Source organism: Aulonocara stuartgranti, assembly GCF_965226115.1.
Source record: "Aulonocara stuartgranti genome assembly, chromosome: 20".
NCBI lineage: Eukaryota > Metazoa > Chordata > Actinopteri > Cichliformes > Cichlidae > Aulonocara > Aulonocara stuartgranti.
The window spans coordinates 23,678,249-23,698,116 of NC_138956.1; the positions used below are offsets into that span (position 1 = coordinate 23,678,249).

The following is a 19,868-nucleotide window of genomic DNA, read 5'->3' on the forward strand; positions in this document are numbered from 1 at the left end:
GGCCGAGTAAAGAATGTGGCAGGCAGCGGGGCAAGCTGATGGCGTAAAGCTTAAAGCAGTACAGACAATCAAGGCTGCTGGTGACAGAGTGAGTGTGGAGCTAAGCGAGGCAGACAGGTAGCTGGTGAAGAGGTTGTGGGCCTGAAGCACAGGGAGACGAGGAGTTATTTCTAATGGGCAAATTACACTACGAATGAACTTAACTGAATAAGAAGTCAGCATAGGCTTAGTAGAAGGTAGGAAAACTGAACAATCTGGCAAAAAATAAAAAGCTAAGGCACAGCACCTCAGTTAGCAAATACTTCTCAGAAGCTGAACCGACTGAAGTAGAATGATTGGAGTGTCATGCCCAGACAGAGGCACACATTAACTAGCAAAATCAATATTTGTCACACACTTTCAAGTTTATTGACATGATATCAAATTCACTTTAATAGCTAAACATTGACCTGTCTGACTTTTTTCTTTTTATATAAATTGGACCATTGAGATAAAGCTGAAAAATGCAGTATGCCATCTCCAATACTATTTTAACAGTGTGTTTAAGTAGTGAAGTTCAACTTTTTTACTCCAGGCCATCCACGCCTACATTCATTGTTATTTCTTTTTAAAAATCCCACAAAAAAAATAAGGAAATACATCAGATATTTCAAAGCAAGTAAAGAAAGTTAATATTCATGTGTGTAAAGTCTGCAATAAAAGATCATGCTGTTGATATATTTTTTTAAAATACTATTGGTGTAAACAAAATCCATGTGCAATTCCTTTAGGCGTTACTTACTAGAAAATTTAGACTGGAAAACCACGGTTAAAGATTCCAACACATGGATATCATCATCAGCAAAAGATCATTTGTGGCTGGTCTTTTTGGGAAGGGGGAATACATCACCTACATGAGTGCTTTAATGAAATCCTTTTTTAATAACATTCTTGTTCTTGCCTACTGGAAGAAAAAAGAAGAGGGAGAAAAAGTAAATATACCATTTGCACCCAAAGAATAATTTTGTTTGGTTTAAATGCCTTTCTTCTGAACAGTCTTCCCAAAACTTGAAATAAACAAAGAACACAAAGAAAATAAAGGGGGAAAAGAATCACTCTCCACCACACTTCTTTTTAGAGGATGAGAAGTTGTTTAGCATGGAATGTATGAAAATCTTATAACATAATAACATAACTTATTTATATTACAGTGCAAACGTATTGAGTAACCCGCTAATTTCTTTAAATTTTTCAAGGAAAATGGGAAATAGGAGCAATGACTTATTGAAACATACCAAAAAATAAAAATAAAGTATATAAGGTGAGTTTGAATTTGTACAGGTCTGATGATCATGAATGTTTGGTATGATCACTTTTATTGTCCAACACACCCTTAACTCTCTTAGGCACGCTTTTTGCATTTCCTTTCAGTAGTCTTCAGAAATAGTTCTCTCTTCTTTGGATGCTGGATGCCTTTTGTTTGTCTCAGTCAAGATGATCCCACACTGCTTCAGTAATGTTTATGTCCAGGCTCTGCACAGACCAATCAATGACTTATAGTGTATTTCTATCCAGCTATGCTTTTACTCCAGTGGTAGTGTATTTGGGATCATTGTTGCATCCCCAACACCACTGGCTGCAATGCAGCCCCAAACAATGACTTAACCTCCACCATGTTTTACAGATAACTGTGGACCCTCACTGTTAAAACTTTCTCCAGACCTCCTCTGTAAATTCTGTAAATGTCAACCACATCCATACATATGATTGACAAATTTCAATCTTGGATTCATCGTTTCATGAGAAAACTGAAATATCCCGAGAAAGCGTAGAGAACTATCGCTTAATTCCGACATAAATAAATAACTGATCAAAACTTTAGATCAAATATAGGACATCAGATACTTTATTGTCATTATAACATTGTTCATAGCATCACAATGAAATTAGGTCAAAGCTCACTAAAAAAGCCAAAAAGCATTAGATAATATTCATATAGAATTCTTAAATAATGTAATAAAAAACCAGAAAAGAAGACAGCCTCCATATTAAAATGACTGACAGACAAACTTTGATTCTCTAAAATGCAAAGTTCTTTTGGGCAACCCTGGGTCCTGGCATTCATATTGATATTAGTTTGATATATGCTATCCACATAAACATTCTAGTAGACCAAGAACACCAAGGAATGACAACAACACCCACTGATCCCCAACAGCACTCTGCACTCTGCCACACAATGAAAAATGCTCAGGAAAAGCTCTGAGAACATGCAGGTACTGGCCATGTCTTCAGCCTCCTCAGATCCAAATCCAACCAAGTGTGATAACAACCAAGTGTGGTAACAAACCTAATGCACACAGCTCAAAACCCAGGTCCCAGGGGATCCACTTCAAATATCCAGTTGTGACACACCAGGAAAAAAAAGTGATACTGTTTTGACAGCAAACCATATTAAGCAGGTATAATAATATACCAACAAAACTGCACAGTTTTCTCACATTGTTTCCTAGAAACTACCTTAAAAATAACAACAACAACCATCATCATTATCAGCTTAATAATCATAAAACAATTAAGATATTTTTAAAGTATATTTTAAATATCTTTACAGCAAGTTTGATTGTTTCACCGGTGTCCTCTGACTAAAATGTTAAGGTCTCCCAGACTAACAGAGCAGTGTCCTGATGAATTGTTCTCATAGTGAGCAGTTCTGCAGCACACCATTAAAATCTAATGCCAACATTCAGCAACGATTCAAAAAGTAGTGTGTCCTCTAAAAGTAGAAAGTAAGTACGTGGAGGTCACTGTGTTGGGTGGGCATGTAGCGTGACTTTCACGGGAGAGAAAACTCAGATCAACAAGTGCTGTGTTTCCACAGGCAGTGTTTAGCCTGTAATTGTGACCTCCTGGGCCGAGCTGCGAATACATCCTGCAACACCCTACCTGACATGTGACATGTTGCCATGCTGGTGACTAGAGAGAAAGTGCAGTTTCAAAATCTACTCTGTGTTTTACTCCCAAGTCTTTTAATAGTTTATAACTGAATGTCAATTTGAAGTATTGAGTTTATTTATCAATTGTTTTAAAGCTATATCAGAACTTTTTGCAAATGCAAACCGAACAGTTCCTGCTGTTTGCCCTCGGCATCGGTGAACCAGCAGTAGGCTTGCCAGTGGTGCTATTCTTTAATAAAAAGTGGTGCACACAATAAGATGTGGCTATATTGCATTTTGCTTTAGCTGATTCATTTTAAATATTGCAGAGAGGCCTTCTACCTGCTGTCCTGCACCATACTAGCATGACTCATTTCTTTCAAAACTGTCTGAATGGATGCTGAATATTGTTAGAACTGTGTATAAAGCTTATCCATATCTTAACACTGCATTAATCATAGTTTACATTGCATTACTACAAAACCTCAGAGTTCTGTGTTGTTCTAATGCACATATATTAAATCCCTCTCTTGGACACAAAAACAACACAGAGAGATAAAGAGAAAGTGAGACCTGCCAGTCACAGCATACCAGACAGACAGAAACCTTCAGCATATTACAAGAGCCACGAGGAATATAAAGGACTGTGGGTATGAATGTTCATCTTTGTGACAAAGGGACTGGGATGAGAGAGGTGGTAAAATGCCTACATTTTGCACAGAGGGAATTTGTTGAATACACTCTTGTACAGTTTTCCACAAGGTTAGAACCTATTGGTCCACTAAGCAGATATGGAGACCAGTCTGCCAATTACAGACACCAGAATATAAAGGTCATTAGCAGCTCAAAAGGCCAGAAAGGCAGTCCGTCCTCTGTAATATGATGTTTTTTTTTGTTCAGAAAGGTTTTCTGTAGCCACAAGAAACTGGTTGGGTACATGTCCTGCTTATACTAATAGGCTGCAGGCAATACGTTGACCCAGATTAATGGGGATGCAAGGTCCAGTTCTTGGACATAGGCTTGTCTGCCCTTTTTAGCTAGGAGACCTTTTTGGGGAGCAGGTGGGGGGCAGCGCAGTTGAAGAAAAAAGAAGCTAAGTTCAGCTTTTGTCAGACATTTTGATTCACACTAAAAACCTTTTGAATTAACATTTGATTAACATTAACCTAGACTTTTCTTTTGGTGAATTTTCTCTTTTATAGTCTCAGAAAACGTACTAGATTGGCTGAAAACAAAGGCTACATTTCTGGTGAGTTTGCCAAATGCCAGCCAGTATTGAAATTGTGTGAGCCTCAGTCTCATCCCGTAACTCCACATGTCAACAAAATGAAAAGTTCTGTTTAACATCTTTGAACTTCTGTACCCACATAAAGGATTTAAACCCCTCCAGGCCTCACTGTGGCAGATGAAGACTTTGCTTCAGATTATCACAAAGAAAAAAAAAATTCAATGTACATCTGTTAAGACATACCACAAACCTCGATACTATTCAAAGTAATCAGCAAAATGCATGACTAATGGTGTATTAATATAAATGGAAAGTATTTTGCTATTAAAACACCATCTGTTGAGTCATGTTAAAAAAATAGTCGCTTCGTTCTTCATTTCTTTTTTTCTTAACACACTTTTCTTAATACTTGTCCCGGTCACCTGGAGCTTTAAGTCGCCAATATGTCGCACATGCTACCTTGTTTTAACCAACCCTGACCTACTCCGTTTACTCAAACTACGCACATTCGTGCAACTGGTTAACTGGAGAAATCTATTAATGAACATATGTTAAAGCTACATGCTTGTAAAGCAATGCTGGAAGTTTGATGGCTGATGTTTGACGAGTTTGCCATATGTTTGGGCATATTTCATCCGACCATAAAACTGCGACGCCTTCGCAATAGGACATGGATTTGAAATGTCGGGGTCCTCGGAAAGACGTTAGCAGTGCGTCTGTTTGATCCAAAGCGCCAACGAGTGTTTCTTTAAGTGCGTGTGTGGAGTTTTCCTGCACCGAGTGATAGGAGGGGTTGGAGAGTGACGCTGGCTGCGCCTTGGTGCTGAGCGGAGCGCTCACCTGCAGATGAGAGAGCCGGGGAAACTCGGGGCAGCACACTCACTAAGCGCGCAGAGGGACGTAACTAACAGTCTGACCGAGAAAGGGGGAATAATTTTTGGAAAAGAAAAATACGAACCGACCCTCTTTCTGGTTCTTTTGTCCGGGCAGCATTGAGTCGCTTCCTCGCCACGATGAGAACTGACTTCGCTCTGGTCCTGACAGCAGCCCTTCTTCTTGACACATTCTGGGTGAGATTTCTCATTTTTTTACTAAAGCTTCTGATACAGCACATAAGCTCGAATAAAGTCATGCAGCCAGAAGGAAGCCGTGGTGTGTGTTGGTACAGCAACGCGGGGCTCGCCGTTATCCCCCTACAAGTAGGCACGCTAATTGGTTCCCTAATGAATTTCAGTGTATAAAAAGAAAAAAAGTAAGTCTCGAGGTCCGCTCCGTATAAGCCTTGTCAGTATTTCTCTAAATCGCTGGCAGGTCATCATCATTTGTCATACACAACTTAAATCACGGCACAAGTTATTCACCCAAGGTGATACCTTTATTCTTTTCTCAAACTGACTTGGTCATGTCGCTTATTTAAGCTACAGCCCACCATCCCCTTAAGTTTCACTTGTCAAAAAAGCGATGCCTTTGCAAAAGTTAACTTTAAAGTTATGTAGTGTTTTTCAGCCTTTTTCGTCATTTCATGAATCCAGAATTAAGTCGGCGCCAGTGGACTATTAACGGAGCTCGGAGTAGCTCCTAAATCTTTCTCTCTCCGCCGCCTCAGACGGAGGCAATTGCTCTCCTGCTATATGGATATCGGAAAAAGACTGAAAAAATGTTGTGCTCCTGCGGTATGCCCCCGCAGTGTGTTGAACCTCCATTCCTGTCCAGCCAATCTTGCTAGTGTGTGTGTGTGCGTGCGTGTGTGCGGGCGCGTGCATTTGCTTGTGTGCCATGGCTGTAGTGGGTCAGATCGTTTAATTTAAACAACAGTGAGCGCTAAATGCTGGGTGCAAAGTTGACTGCAGACCGTTTGATTAGTGCGCACAGGCGTGCTGCTCCCCCCTCATATCCCTGGACCTCTCCGTTAGTACAAGACCCACAATAAGCAGGGAGACAATTATTCTGCATTCATGCAGGTTTCCTCTGTGCGCGTGCTGCCTGTGTGCGCGCGCGCGTGTCACTTAAGCCTGAGTACAATACTTTTAACTACATCTGTCCTCATTTTGTCTGGGGTGGTTTCTTCATGGAGCGACTAACACAGCACATTTTATCACTGACATTGGACTGTGTGACCATTTAATCAGCATCACATCTAGCCACAAGCAGAAAGAGTTGATAAACTTGTTGAATTTATTTCTGCTAACTGTTCTTTATGCTGCTTTTCTCCAAAGCTTGGAGCCAAAAATGAGGAAAGAAATCAATGGAATCCATGTTTATCGATGTCTTTCAATGTTTTTTTTTTTCTTCCAGAGGAATAATGGGGTGCACGCTTCCAAAGGTCCCTGCCAACCTGGCTTCTCACAAAGCTTCTACTCTGTGCTGATTTCAAGGGATGTACTGCAAGGTCAGGGCATACTTAAAGGTAAGCCCTTTAATTAGCAAGTCAGTTATTTTGCATTCTGTCAAGGCTAGAGAGAGGGTGAGCAAAAGACCTCATTGTTTGCACTGAAGGAAGTAAAAGGAGGTGTGTATGGTGATGTGTTTTCTTTCAGTGCTTGGCCACGTTGCTTTTAAGATTACCGAAGCACCACTTGTGCATTTGGAAAATTGTCGTAAAAGTGGAAATGTAAAAATAATCATTTTAGTCACATGGGTATGTACATGTGAAGCTCGTGTGATGTCAGAAATTGCAAACTGGAGCAATTTTGTGCTCGTAATTACCCTGGTCTGTTGTTGCAGTGCGATGTTGTAAAAATATAACTCATGTAGTAACACGCATCCATGCATTTGTTTATATTCTATGCAATGATGCTGTAAATGTTTGCCTGTTACTTTTGGGTTATACCCGCTTGCATTTATTTTTGTGTTTTTGACCTTGTTCAGTGTCTTAAGAGTATTATCATCATCTTTATCTTCATTACAGTAATTTTTAGCACTATCACCTTCACACTCCATCTTTCCCAAATGTATTTGTATTGTTCCAATTACACAATGAGCCAACCAAGTTTGAGGGCCCTATAGTGCAGGAAATGGAATCGACATCCTGTGTCTAATCTGGCACTGCTCCTGCCAATGTGGGCTAATTGCAATTCTCTATTGATTCCAATGGTTTTTTTTCCTCATAGCTCAGCTAAGCTGTATTGTTTTGCTGTGGGCGCACAATAGCTCTTTTGTGGGTCGACTGTGTCTTCGGCAGCTGCGCGGTATATATTTCTCACTCTCCTTAGCTGTGAGAGACCTGCCGGGGATACAGCTGTCTAGACTCTTTTTCCTGAGTGTGCGCGTGCACAGACGCACGCACACATACACCAGTGAAATTTTGATTTAAGGATATATAAAATGATACAGTACATTATTTTTTTGCTTGTTTTATGTTATCTGTCTGTGTTCATTGCTGGAGTGATATAAGAGTGAAAGAAGATATCAGCTTGATTTTAGTGTTTCATTAACTTCAGCATATTATATCTTGGCTGGGAGTGGGATTGGATGCGGGACATTGTCACTGGCAGTGAACTTGCTCTCAGTGTGGTAGTGATGTCTTCAGCCCAGCAGGGGGTGTCAACACAATCACAAACAATCACGGAATGAGCCATCACTGCTGCACAGAAGCCATTTATTTCACAGAGCATTATTTATCTAGTTTGGTCTCAGGTAGATGAAATTGTCTCTCTTTCTCACTCTACACATAAACTAATCTTTAGTGGTCTAACATGGTTGCTTTCAGTGTTAGGAATTCATTTTACCACTAACAACAGAGGCCTAAGCATCATTTTCATGGCACTTTCCCTCCTAATGTAAACCATACTAAAGTCAGGTTCACACGATCACAGCAAACCCATCATGATATCTGCTCATAAATCAGATTTATAGTTTATTTGCGAGGTTACTTTCAAGTCACACGGAAAGCACATTCTTAAAGTTTCGCATTCAATAGTTTTCATCGGCGTTGCTTGAAATGTTCACAGCTGCAGTGTCATCTTCATGTGTGTTTGAGAATACAGCTGCAGTGGTCAAGCAGACACACACACACATTTAGACAAGCACACACTCACTCCATGTGATTTGCAGGACTCAGGCAGCTGATTTATAGCTGGTAAGGGTGTCACTGGAGGAAGGCAAGGGAGCAGCTCTGGAAAAACTTTAATAATAACATTATTTAACCCAAAACCGTCAGATAGGGGCAGAAGTAATGACACCCACTCAGGCACACATGCGTGCACACAGACACACACACATATATATGTATGTCTATATATATATATATATATATATATATATATATATATATATATATATATATATATATATATATATATATAAATAATTTGTGTATGTGTGTGCTTGTGTGGGAGTCTAATCTCACTGGGGAGACTAATGGGGAGGACAGAACTGGGACCTTGACCATGATGGGTAAAATGCCTGAGCCCACAGAGCAGGTCAGTAACCGGAGATGGAAGGTTTTACAGTTCACATTTTATAATTTTCAGTTACTCTGATGACCAAAATTTCCTAAAACAATGTTCAAGGCCACAGTGAAATCTCTTTGTAAAGTCAAAATGAAATTTGTATGGAACCCCAATATTCCAAAGTTTGTGGAATGTTATTTATTTATTAAATTTTTATATTGTGGTTTACATTTGACAAGAAAAACGTTATTGGCATGTTTATAGTCAGCCATCAGCCATTTATATTTTCTTTCTTTTGGGTGGTGTTAGTTTGGTCACTTAGAGATTCTCAGTCCTCTTCTTTGTCTTCTTCATATTATTATTATTATTATTATTATTATTATTAGTAATATTGTTCTTGGTCTTTTTGGAACAATGGTGCTCATTTAGATCATCCTCTAAATGTTCTGTGCATTGTGGCCAACTGTTTCGCTGACAAGCACAATCTATCCAATAAACATTAAAAAGAATTAATTCTGCACGCTGCATTGTTCTGGCTGTGGGAATTGATCTGCTCTTTATTTATCTGGAAACCCATGCCAGTTCCAAAGTTAATAGCTGAAACACACATTAAACAGCACACTGCATAATGGATTCTGATTGATTATAAGGCTGCTCTAAATGCAACACTTTTGAGGATTGTTATACTTTTAACATGCACATATTAGCAGCACACTCAGTATTGATAATGGCAAATGCCATGTTTGTCTTTATAGTTATAGGAGGGGTTTAAGAGGGTGAGTTAACGTCTTTAAAAAATGCGAGGTCTTTTTCAGTCTCTGTGTGTGCTTTTTCCTAATATTGTTAGTATATGTATGCATGACACATCGAGTGCTAACGATGTCCCGTTTTTTATGCCTTGTTTTGATCAGACCTATGACAGCTTCTCCTAGCACATTATTCCAAGACCTTTAACACTGAATAATTACTTGTAAAATCAGTATAACACAAGTAAACACAACTCAGAGAAAGGTCCTATTTCTTCTCTGTTTCTGCAGACAAACAGTGAGTTGTACAATAATTTAAAGTGTTGATGCTTGGATCAACACATTTGGAGTTTTTGTATCTCGCAAATGAGAGAGAAGCTATGAGTTGGACTCAAGCCAACCCAATAGAGATAAACAGAGCTGGTGAATGTAACCTCATCCCATGTGTCCCTGCATCCCTTTGCTGATTCTGTTCCTGGTAATGAAAGCCAGGGTTGGTGGTTTCAGCTCAGTGAGCCCACTCTGCTGACCTTGGACTTTGTTTGGGTTACTGGTGGTTTTGGGCAGCCCTCACTTTCTGTGTTTGCGACTGTGGTGGTATTTGTCTGAGTTTAGTGAGAGAGGAGAGGGAGAGAGAGAACATGGGGACATAGTTGATGAATTCTGCGAGGTCCTTCTTTTTTGACATGTCAGTACCTGAGCTTTAAGGATGCTGACATCCACGGTGCAGCTTCTCAGAAAGAACTGTAGATTTTTCCTGCAGTTGTCACTGTTTTTAGAACCTCCACTGATGCTCAGATTCGTGCTGAAAACGAGACCCCTCCAGTGATATCAGCCAGAGCGTCTGAATGTCTCTATTAAGGTGACCAGTTCTGTTTTTAATAGAATGGTTTTCCTTTGTCCCGACTCATAAACATGTTTTCTGATCCACAAAGCATTCTTTCTCTATATCTCATACTCGCTCTCTCTCTTCCGCTCCCTCCCATGCGCACACATAAATATACACCAGCTCTCACCTTAGACAGGGATGCTACCATTCAGTAGAAATTCCAACTTCAGTTGATGCCGTATAAATCTATGACTTGCCTCTCTGACCCACATCCTTTCTCTCTCCCCTCAGTGCCACTTTTTTCTTGTCACATTTATAGTATTTTCTAGCATACTCTGAGTTTTGCTCATTTTGAGAATGCCCTAATACGAGCAAATATACAACAGAGAACTTCGAATTCTGAATAAAACAAAACGTTAAGAGCTGTAATTTTTTTCCAGGATATTATTTCCCGAAAATCTCTCCCAGCAGGCCCTGGGTGATGAGTCTCACATGCCTTGGTTAGTGAGGCTTTCCTATGAGACTTAAGGTGATTTTTCAAAATCCAATAGCTGGGCTGTTATTGCTATAGGCTTTGCATTCTTAACATCATTTTTCAACTTGAAGCTCAGAAGTTGATATACAGTAAGTATCAATTTCACCCCCAGTTTAATGCACAGAACTATTTCCATATGAAAAAAAATGGCACGCCATTACAAATACACTAACAGATGCTGTGCCTTACAGGTTTTAATAATATGCCATGAATTAGGGTAACATTTCCTGCCCTTCCTGCACCATTTTGTTTTCTATCCCTACACCCTCAAACACAGTTAGATGCTTTTGATGACCTGTTTTGCCCCAAATCTCTTGACAAACAGCCTGTAGTTTTATCTGGATCGATAGCAGACAGGTGTCCTCATGGAGATTAGATTTTGCAGCCAATGCTGATGCAGACTTTAAGAAGTTAAAAAAAAAAAGACGTGGATATCAAATGCTTCATGATTGGTTCATTATTTATTAACTTTACAGCATAGTTGCTCCAAAACTAGTGAATAACTTACAGTAAAAACATTGCTGAACTCTACAGTACCATCTACTCTGCTGTGATGCATGCTGTGCTGCAGATAATGAAGTGACTATTTCAAACAGTGAAGTTGGAGCTGCTGGAGAAACTATGTGATTTTGGTCAACTGATATATTGTACAGGTCAAATTGGAATAGTTGATGCAGTAGTCATCTTCTTAAATCATGCACATTGTTTTCTTTCCTTTGTTACTAGTTTTTATTCATTGTATCTCACAATATTCTTTTGAGTAATCCTTTGGTTTAATCAGCTACTGCCAACAGTTTTCTACATATCCTGTAATCATTCAAGGCCCACCACATTTTGTTATGTGAATATGTAAATCTAAAGAAGGAAAAGAGCTTTTGTTTTTTGAACTATTGTCTAACAGTTAAAACATACACTGCAGGAATATCTCATCAGTTGTAGCGTTAAGAAGAATCAGTGCTGCGCTCTCCCATAAAACTATCAAATCTTTCTTATGGTGCAAAATACCACACAAATCTTTATTCTGTCCACACCATCTGTTTCAATCATTACATGGTTTATGGGTAATTTTGTAAGGATATTCAGCCATCGAGAAAAGATCACACAGTCCTGTTTTCAGTGGTTATTGATTGCAGAAAAGCACAGGGCTGACATTTGTTGGACGTTTTGTAAAGCAGTGAAGACACTTCAGGTGCTGGTTTATGACCGTCAGACCAAAGACTAATCTGACCTCAGGGAGCTCTTACAAATATCCAGTTGACATTTATTTACTTAATTTGCAACCTCATGTGTGATTTATAGCTGTTTCAGAGAATTTTGTGTGGATTTTTCAGAGAGGTTCATATAGATGACTTAACCACATGGTTGAACATTTCTTCCCCTGTTAAAGTCTAGACGCAAGTGGTTTATGAGATTAATGAGGAGCGTTGGTGGGATGAGGGGTACACCTGCAAACCTGCCCTTTGATGAATACTATAAGGCTTGGGAAATCATGCGGCGGAGTGGTTATGTGCTTTTGCATGCTCGGTGTGTGCATTTTGTCGCCGAATGTACTGTGCACTGGGGTGGTTGACTGGTGATCTGTGCATAGCAGGAAACCTCCAGATTTTTCCAAGCTGGTCATTAGAAAGGCAAGCAGGAGGGAATGAGAAAAGAAAGAAAGCAGGTGGAGGCCATTATTTTTTAATGGGATTTTTTGACATCTTCTCCTTTTGTTTGGGGAGGAGGGACAAGGGTGACAGGGGTAAAAGGGAAAACGAGAATGAATGAAAAAATGTGAGAGACTTCCTGCAGATTGAGTTACTCGGTGGTGTGTGTGAACTCTGTATCCTTGTCATCTGCTTTGTACATTAAGAGACCTCCTGCCTTGGTATGATGGGTCTTCTGGGCTTCTACAGGACCAAGGTTATGGCCCTCTTGAAGACATTAAACCCATTTAAATACTTTGCTTGGGCTCTACCTCTTTAATGCACAGATGGTCTGCATGGGCTCTGAAGGCTGTAAGATGACAAGGGGACACTACTAGGGCTCTGTCTCTTGCCCTCCCTCTGTCTTACACACATGCACATTTTGTCTAAGGTTAAAAAGATTATTTTTTCCCCCTTTTCTTTTCTTTTTTGCAGCATAAAGTCTAAGACTGCGGAGGAGCTGTTGTAAGGTGTCCCTGTTGTCTTTGGTGAAATAGTTTTTTCACAAGGAGCAAGAGGAATGCAAGGCACTCCCAGGGCTGCTCTTTTGCTGCAATGTGGTGGACAGGGATTACACCAGCAGGATAATGATAAGCTTACAAGACTGTTTTCTCTTTCCTCAAGAGTCACAGTGACCATGTCTTTAAGCTAGGCTACTGCCAGAGAGGAGAGTGAAATAAAGGGTGGGGTACAGAAGGACAGACACTTTCCTCTGATCAGGGTTGAAAAGGAAGTATACGATAAGGCTCTGTTCCCTGAAACAGCCAGCATTTTAGCATTTATGGTGCTATTTTATGCTGTTCATTATGAAAAGACACAAAAGGAAAAACAGCAACACATTATGATACTTTGAGGCTGCCCACTACTCTGTAGCTCTGGCCTACACCCAGACACTGTTGTGGTCTAATCCTGCCCACTCATTCTTAATTCCTCAGTTTGTCTATGGCAGGATTTTAATTAGATCCTAATTGATTCACTTGGAAATCAAGTCACTCTGAAAGCAACCCAAAAAATGATGATCCAGCTGCCACACCTTTATCACATTCTCAATTTTTTTATGGGAAAGCAATGTTGTTGAAAGACACAACTACCATTTTCTAGTTGAGGATTCTTTTGATGTACTGCTTCAAATTTAATTTCTATTACTGTTTTAGCACTGAGATAATTAAATATGCATGAGCTCACTTTGGATGATTTGTCTCTCCTCAATTTTGTTAAACTTGAGTTTCTTATAACAAAACATAATTAAATTTAAAATAGTAAAATCTCATTTAGGACTATTGTGTGAAAATATTTCATAACAGCGGTATGAAAACAATATTCTCACCTATCTGGTCAGTTTGCCTAGTTTCCCCAAACTGAGATCATTATTTTTAATTAATGGACTTTTGTCCATTTCGCACCCTTTTCTAATCAAGAGTAGATTTCTATGATCTCTTTGTGGGCAGGGCAAATCCAAGAGCATTAAAATCTTATATCCCATTCCCTTTGCTTAAAGATCCCTTGTTTTTGGTTAAACTAAGGATGGAAGTCCTCAGAAGACATGGCCGCCTGATAATCATTAATTGTGTCTTGCTCTTCTTGCGAACGTTCTCCATTAAGTTCTTAAGTTCAGCACATAGGCGAATCATTGCCTCTGAACAAGAAAACTATGCGGGAACACAGGGGACAGAGGAAGAAAAGGATAGCTGGGGAGCTGGGGGTCGACAAACACAGTGCCAGTAATGTTAATTAATCAGAAGACAATGATGAGTCCCATGGTGTCTGGTCCTACGCTATTCGACAGGCTAAAAGCTAATAAGGGGCTCACAAAGGCGCTTTCAGAGGAGCCCAGGTCTTTGCAAACAGTTTCTGTTGATTCATGTCAAGATAGATGTTGGCTTTTTGACAGACTTTATTGATTTCCCCAAAAGGGGAATTCCCATTTCTCTCAGTAGTATGGGGCTGTGTTAGCTGGTAGAAATTTCTTTGAGGTTGTTTTCAAATGTTAAATTGTTTTACTATTGTGGGCAGTTTACACAAATCCTTATCTGTCAGCTATTATTATTTTCCAATTATTAAATGTAAATTGTTACAAATTTCAGTCCAAAATTAAACTATAATGAGAACTGATATCTTAAGAAAAACTACAACTATGAGAAGAGCCAGTAAGCATTTGCTTTACACCTTTCTCACTAATGAACACTAATTTCACTCACATGTGCTGTACCAATGTACCTGCACATGTGATGTGACAATAAAAGTGATTTGATTTGATTTGATTTGATTTAATTTGAGACAGTTACTTATTAAGCCACTTCTTCTGTCAAAACTGCAGTTCTGATTCTAAACAATAACAATACTAAAATAATGCAGAAGTGTGAAGTGTGAAGCAGAATAAGTCATCTCTGATCTTGAAAATCTGATGCGTACCTCAGCTTTAATCTATCGTACATGGCCTTAAAATGTTAGATATTGGTGTGAATAATTTAATAGGTTTCCACATCCATGTTGGCATTCATATACTTCCTTGTGGTATTCTAGTGTGTCAAAGTTAACACAGTTAAAACCCCGTGCACGTTGCTCACAAAGTCCAAGACAGGCAGTAAATTTGAGGTTTGAGATCTGCAGGAAAAGGAAACTGTTTGCTTTTTTCCAGAATATGATTTTCCTAAAAATGATTTTTAAATTCTGTGATAACAAAGTAGAAATCGCATAGTATTGCGAAACTCAGTGTTGTTCCTCTTTCCCTATAAAATTCAAATGCGTTCAAAATTCTGTCAGACAGATCATTATAGTGGCAACTGCTCTCGTTGAGTGTTAATAACTGGGACACAGTCAGTTACTCAGTCAACATTTGCACAGCACTAAACAATGAACCTTATAAACAGATGAAGGTTGTTGGATAAAGGGTTATAGTGCAATTCACAAGGATGTAGTGAATCTCTTGTGGATTTCTGCAGTGGCCACTAGTCTAGCACTGTGCTTTAAAAACATTCAGCTCAGTTTTTTACAATCAGGATTTGTTTGTTGCATTCATGTTCACATTATTCTCTTACTTAATCAAAAAAAAAAAAACCCCAACCCACAACCATGAAGAATATTAATTTGTTGAACCTGCAGTTGATTCCAACATCAAGGTCACATGCTTATCCTAGAATACAGTGGATGATTGCTGTGGAGAACTGTTACTTTGAGCCCTGAGTATAATGGCAAATACTGGTTTGTGACAATGTAGCATTTTTGCTTGTAAGACTTTAAAAGCCCTGTGATACTGTTGGTCAAACTCTATGAGACAGCCATTTCAAGCCTTGGGACCAACACGTTTTTAAAAGCACACTGGCCTGAATCTCTTTCTGCTTCTTCTCCCTATCTGACTGTTGTCTCTTTCTGCACATCAGAGGAAGAGGCAAAAAGCGAGGGTAATAAAAGGCCCTGCTTTTCTCCTCTGGGCCCGGGAGAATGTAGAGTAGCAGATAAGTTGTCTAGCTCTGAGTCTGAGAATGATCAAAAACAAAGTGAATCCTGTGGCCGCATAGGGAACAAGCTCCTGTGAGGGAGTTGGGGTAAAGAAGGGATGGGGACGAAGGGAGGAGAAATGGTAGAGAGGAAGAAGGGCTAAAGGAGCAGCTATGTTAAAGGGAAGACAATATTTGCTCATCTCTGAGGGAGAAGGGATGAGAAGATGTAGACAGGCTGGAAGGCAAGCAGATGGACTACTTTTGCTGCTTGAAGCATGGACACGATAATATATAAATACTCATTCATTCGTAGGCTACGTCGCAAAATTCTGGTGGTCTTGCTTGACGATTGACATACTCTGAGCCGGTGTGCAGTCAAGATAACGAAAGTTGCATTAACCTCAGGACATTTTACTCACAGTTAACTGAATATTACACATGCATCTGCTTTTATGTAAACACACACATTGTTGATTGCCCCTAGAGGCAGGAGGTAAGGCCCCGGTCTGCGGTGTGATTATCCTACATAGAGAAATGAAAGGATTACAAAGCGATGGTGTAATCCAGCTGTCAATCCCACACCTCATTAGCAAGCATGGGTTTGAGAACCAGTAAAAGCAAAGCGGGGGAGAACGGGGCAGGGAGAAGGTAAGGGGGAAAAGGGAAAGGAAATAGCTAGTTAGAGTGGGAGAGGAGAAGACGTAAGTAAGGGAGGAATGACAAGGATAAGAGAGTGGGAGCAAAAGGAAACCAAAGAAAAGAAGGGGAGGAGTAGAGGTAACGTTCTCGCTATTCTGTTCAGGGGGCTCTGCGGAGAGTTTTTATTAAGCTTTCATCTGCCTTTCCTCTCCCCCTTTACCTCTCTCCTCTTCCCCACCCCAGCAGCACTAACAAAAGCAGATGCAGGGAGTGCTAGCCATGTCAGTCACGTCTCAAACCCACAGTTCTGCTTGTAATTCCCCGATTAATTAAGAACAGTGATTTGTTAATTTAATTGTAGGTGTTGGGTCGTTTTTTTCATCCCCCTCTCGGTTGCTTTCTTCTGCCGCTTGCTCCCTATCATCCTCTTGGCAGGCTAATTTGCCCTGCAGCTTTGAGGAGGGGAAATGAAAGGTATAGCAGAGGAAGCTTTCAGATGGTTTATTAAGAATTGATTTGCCACGGTGGCAAAGAGACAGACTGTAGGGAGATACATGCTGACATGCCTCCCAGCCAGACACCCCCAGGTTGTGGGAGAGCAAGAAGGATTTTTTTTAGTTTTGTTGGGGGGGGGGTATTGTCAGGGTTCCTCACATAGTGCAGATCACCCACCAGTACTAGCAAAAAGGGAAAAAAAAATCTGGATCCACTGAACTGCCAGACACGTTGGTTTTTCAGCTCTACACTGGTGGCCAGGGCCTTCCGTATAATCAAGTAGTCGGTAGCTGAGCATGGCTGTAATTGAAAACATCAGCACACTAGCACACCCCCCTGAGAAACATCTGATTTCCGTTGGTTATAAATGCATACACTTTCAAAGACTGTGGCAGGGTAATCTGGACAAAATGACACACCTTTCACAGCAGCCAGCTACTATTTAACAGTTTCATTAGTGCCAGGATCTTTAATAAATTTACATTAGCAGAGACTGTCTGTTCTAAAAGAAGGGTTTGGCCACCTGACTCGCTGTGTGTTGGCTGCAGTGCTGTCATATCGTCGTGCTCATGAGCAGACACGCACCGGACAGCATGGGAGGCAAGAGATAGATGACAGATCAGAGGCATTAGAGCTTCAAAGCTCGGGAGAGAACAGAGAAACAGAATCCCCTGCAGCTAGGAAAGACAGCTAAGGAGGCAGTGCATCTTATCTTTAGCAGCTCATCTCCGCATGTGCACACAGAAGCTCCTGCCCCTTCATTTACAGCTGGTCAGACACCAGAGCATGAAAGCTTATTGACTCTCCAGTCAGGTTTTTCATCCCTGCATGTTTCTTATGTCAGGTGAAGTTGTTAATTCTATTTCCAATCTTCACGAGTTGATTGGCCACTGCTGCGTTCCATTTCCTCTCATCACAGAAGCGTGGCATTTCTCATTATCCCTTCACTTAATTTATGCACAAATTATTCATAGTTTGGTAAATCACAAAGTTTCGCGACAGCAATCTGACAGTTCCCGTTGTGTTTTTAAGAAAATGGCTTTGGAATCAGGAATTTGTTCTTTGTTTGTTTTCGCATAAGCGTGTGCGTTTATTTATGGGAAAACTGGTGCAAGTGCAAAGCCGTGTGTAATTGTGTGTGCCAGCTGATGAAGACTTGAGAAAGTTTTCTCTTCCTCTGAATGAGATGAACAGGATAAAATCGAACAATAATGCAGAATAAAGACGTTGATGGGGATGCTGATAAAAGACTTGGCTTCATCATGCTACAGTATTCACAACAACAACACTGAGGAAAAGGATTTATGGAACAGTGTAGTCACACCATGTGACAGGCAGCATCTAAGGGCTTTTATGATATCTACCTTATTAAATATGTAAAATGTACACTCAATACAGGTTTCCTATAAGATCACTAAATCATAGCTGTTGCGTTTTTTTAAAAAGTCAAGATAAAAAAAGAAAGCGTTTCTCTAGCTACTTGCTAGCTTTGGCTGTAAAGTGTGTGTGCTTTGCATGCTGCAGTTTAATGACTCTGTTTAGTCAATAAATATCTTAGCGCTGTGGTTCACACCTACCAGCTGGCAAGATTTTGATCCAGGAATTTAAATAACTGTGGTCTACCACCTTAACAGTAATCTCGTCTCTGGCCAGAAAAACCTCGGAGGAGGGCTTGTCTTCACAGGGGAAGGTGGGCAGAAATGCTGACTCGGATATGATACCCAGTGGCCAGAGAAAATGGAGATAAATGACACTGATTTGAAGGGCACAGCTCATTTCTGTTTTAGCTAAGAAGGTAGAGTATTCGTCATACTGTAAATGCTTCTTCTTAGAGGAAGACACATCTTTCATCCATTGGATCCATAATTCTTCTCAAGCAGCTATAGGGTAAGGTGCTCTAAATCAATGTGCCATAGAGAAAAGGTCATTTTTCTTTGAAGCACACACATTTGCATAAACATGACTGCTGCAGTATGCATTGCAGCATCAGTTTACCTTGCATGAGATTTACGGCGAGAGCCACTGCACGGAAAATATCATCAAATCAGATATTTTCATTGTCATTTATTTCATGCCAGTAGGCCGCTACAAGTTTACTGCCTCATCTCGCTTGTGTGTGTGGTACTTTTGTATGTCAGCATAGAAGTGATTTGTCCTGCAAATGCAGACTAATGAATTAGGCATCCTGCTCATGGGCTGATATTATACTGGGTAGCAGTTCTTTTGATGTGATTAGCTCCATGCACTCTCTTGACAAATTGGGCTGTCCTTTCCTCACAGCTGAAGCACTAATCTATGCCAAAAACAAAGGAACTCTTTGCACTTAACAGAACACGTAGCTCTCATTGTGTATATTAAGATAGATAGATGTACAGATAGATGGATACAGAACTGTTCTATAAACTAGTTCTTCAAGTAATTTGTAATATGTACACATATGACTACACGTATTGGTAAATTTCATACTCATGCACTTTGTAATATATGCAGAATGAACCCTGTCAGGAGCAACCAGGCTAATAAGCTTCAGGGAGTGATTTGGTGGATTCTTTTTCTACCTCAAAAAGCTGAAACAAAGTCAAAAACCAGCGAAGGTGGTTAAGCATTTTTACAATCAAACAAAGCACTGTTGCTGGGCTAAGGTTTGCCCTTATTGCCTTCAGAATAATTTTGGTTTGCCCTCACAGGACCCTGAAAAAATTCCTTGTGTGACCGTAATGAATGAATCAAAATTTGTGAACTCACACTTGTGAGGCTATCAACATCCAGCTGACTAAAGTAATGGAGTGGATGGCAATTATCATCATTGATGGAATGAATCATTGACTGATTGTCCTCAGTATCCTGTCAGTTTTCTATTATTCTTTTTTACTATTGCCTCTATTTCAGGTGGTTTTAGTTTCTTCTCATTAACAGAATTGGTTTCTTTCATCAGCTCATTGTGACTAGTCTTAGTCTAGTTCCT

The 19,868-nt window shown here is 40.0% G+C and overlaps 1 protein-coding gene across 1 annotated transcript in view; it reads left to right on the forward strand.

Moving 5' to 3' along the window:
* The first annotated feature begins 4,473 nt into the window (after window positions 1-4,473).
* Window positions 4,474-19,868, forward strand: part of LOC309697354 (cadherin-4-like) — a 255,100-nt gene continuing 239,705 nt past the window's right edge. The window contains exons 1-2 of the mRNA XM_082519216.1: window positions 4,474-5,213; window positions 6,439-6,550. Of these exons, the coding sequence (XP_082375342.1) occupies window positions 5,157-5,213; window positions 6,439-6,550 (169 nt within the window). The 5' untranslated portion in view covers window positions 4,474-5,156. The remainder of the gene's footprint in view (window positions 5,214-6,438; window positions 6,551-19,868) is intronic.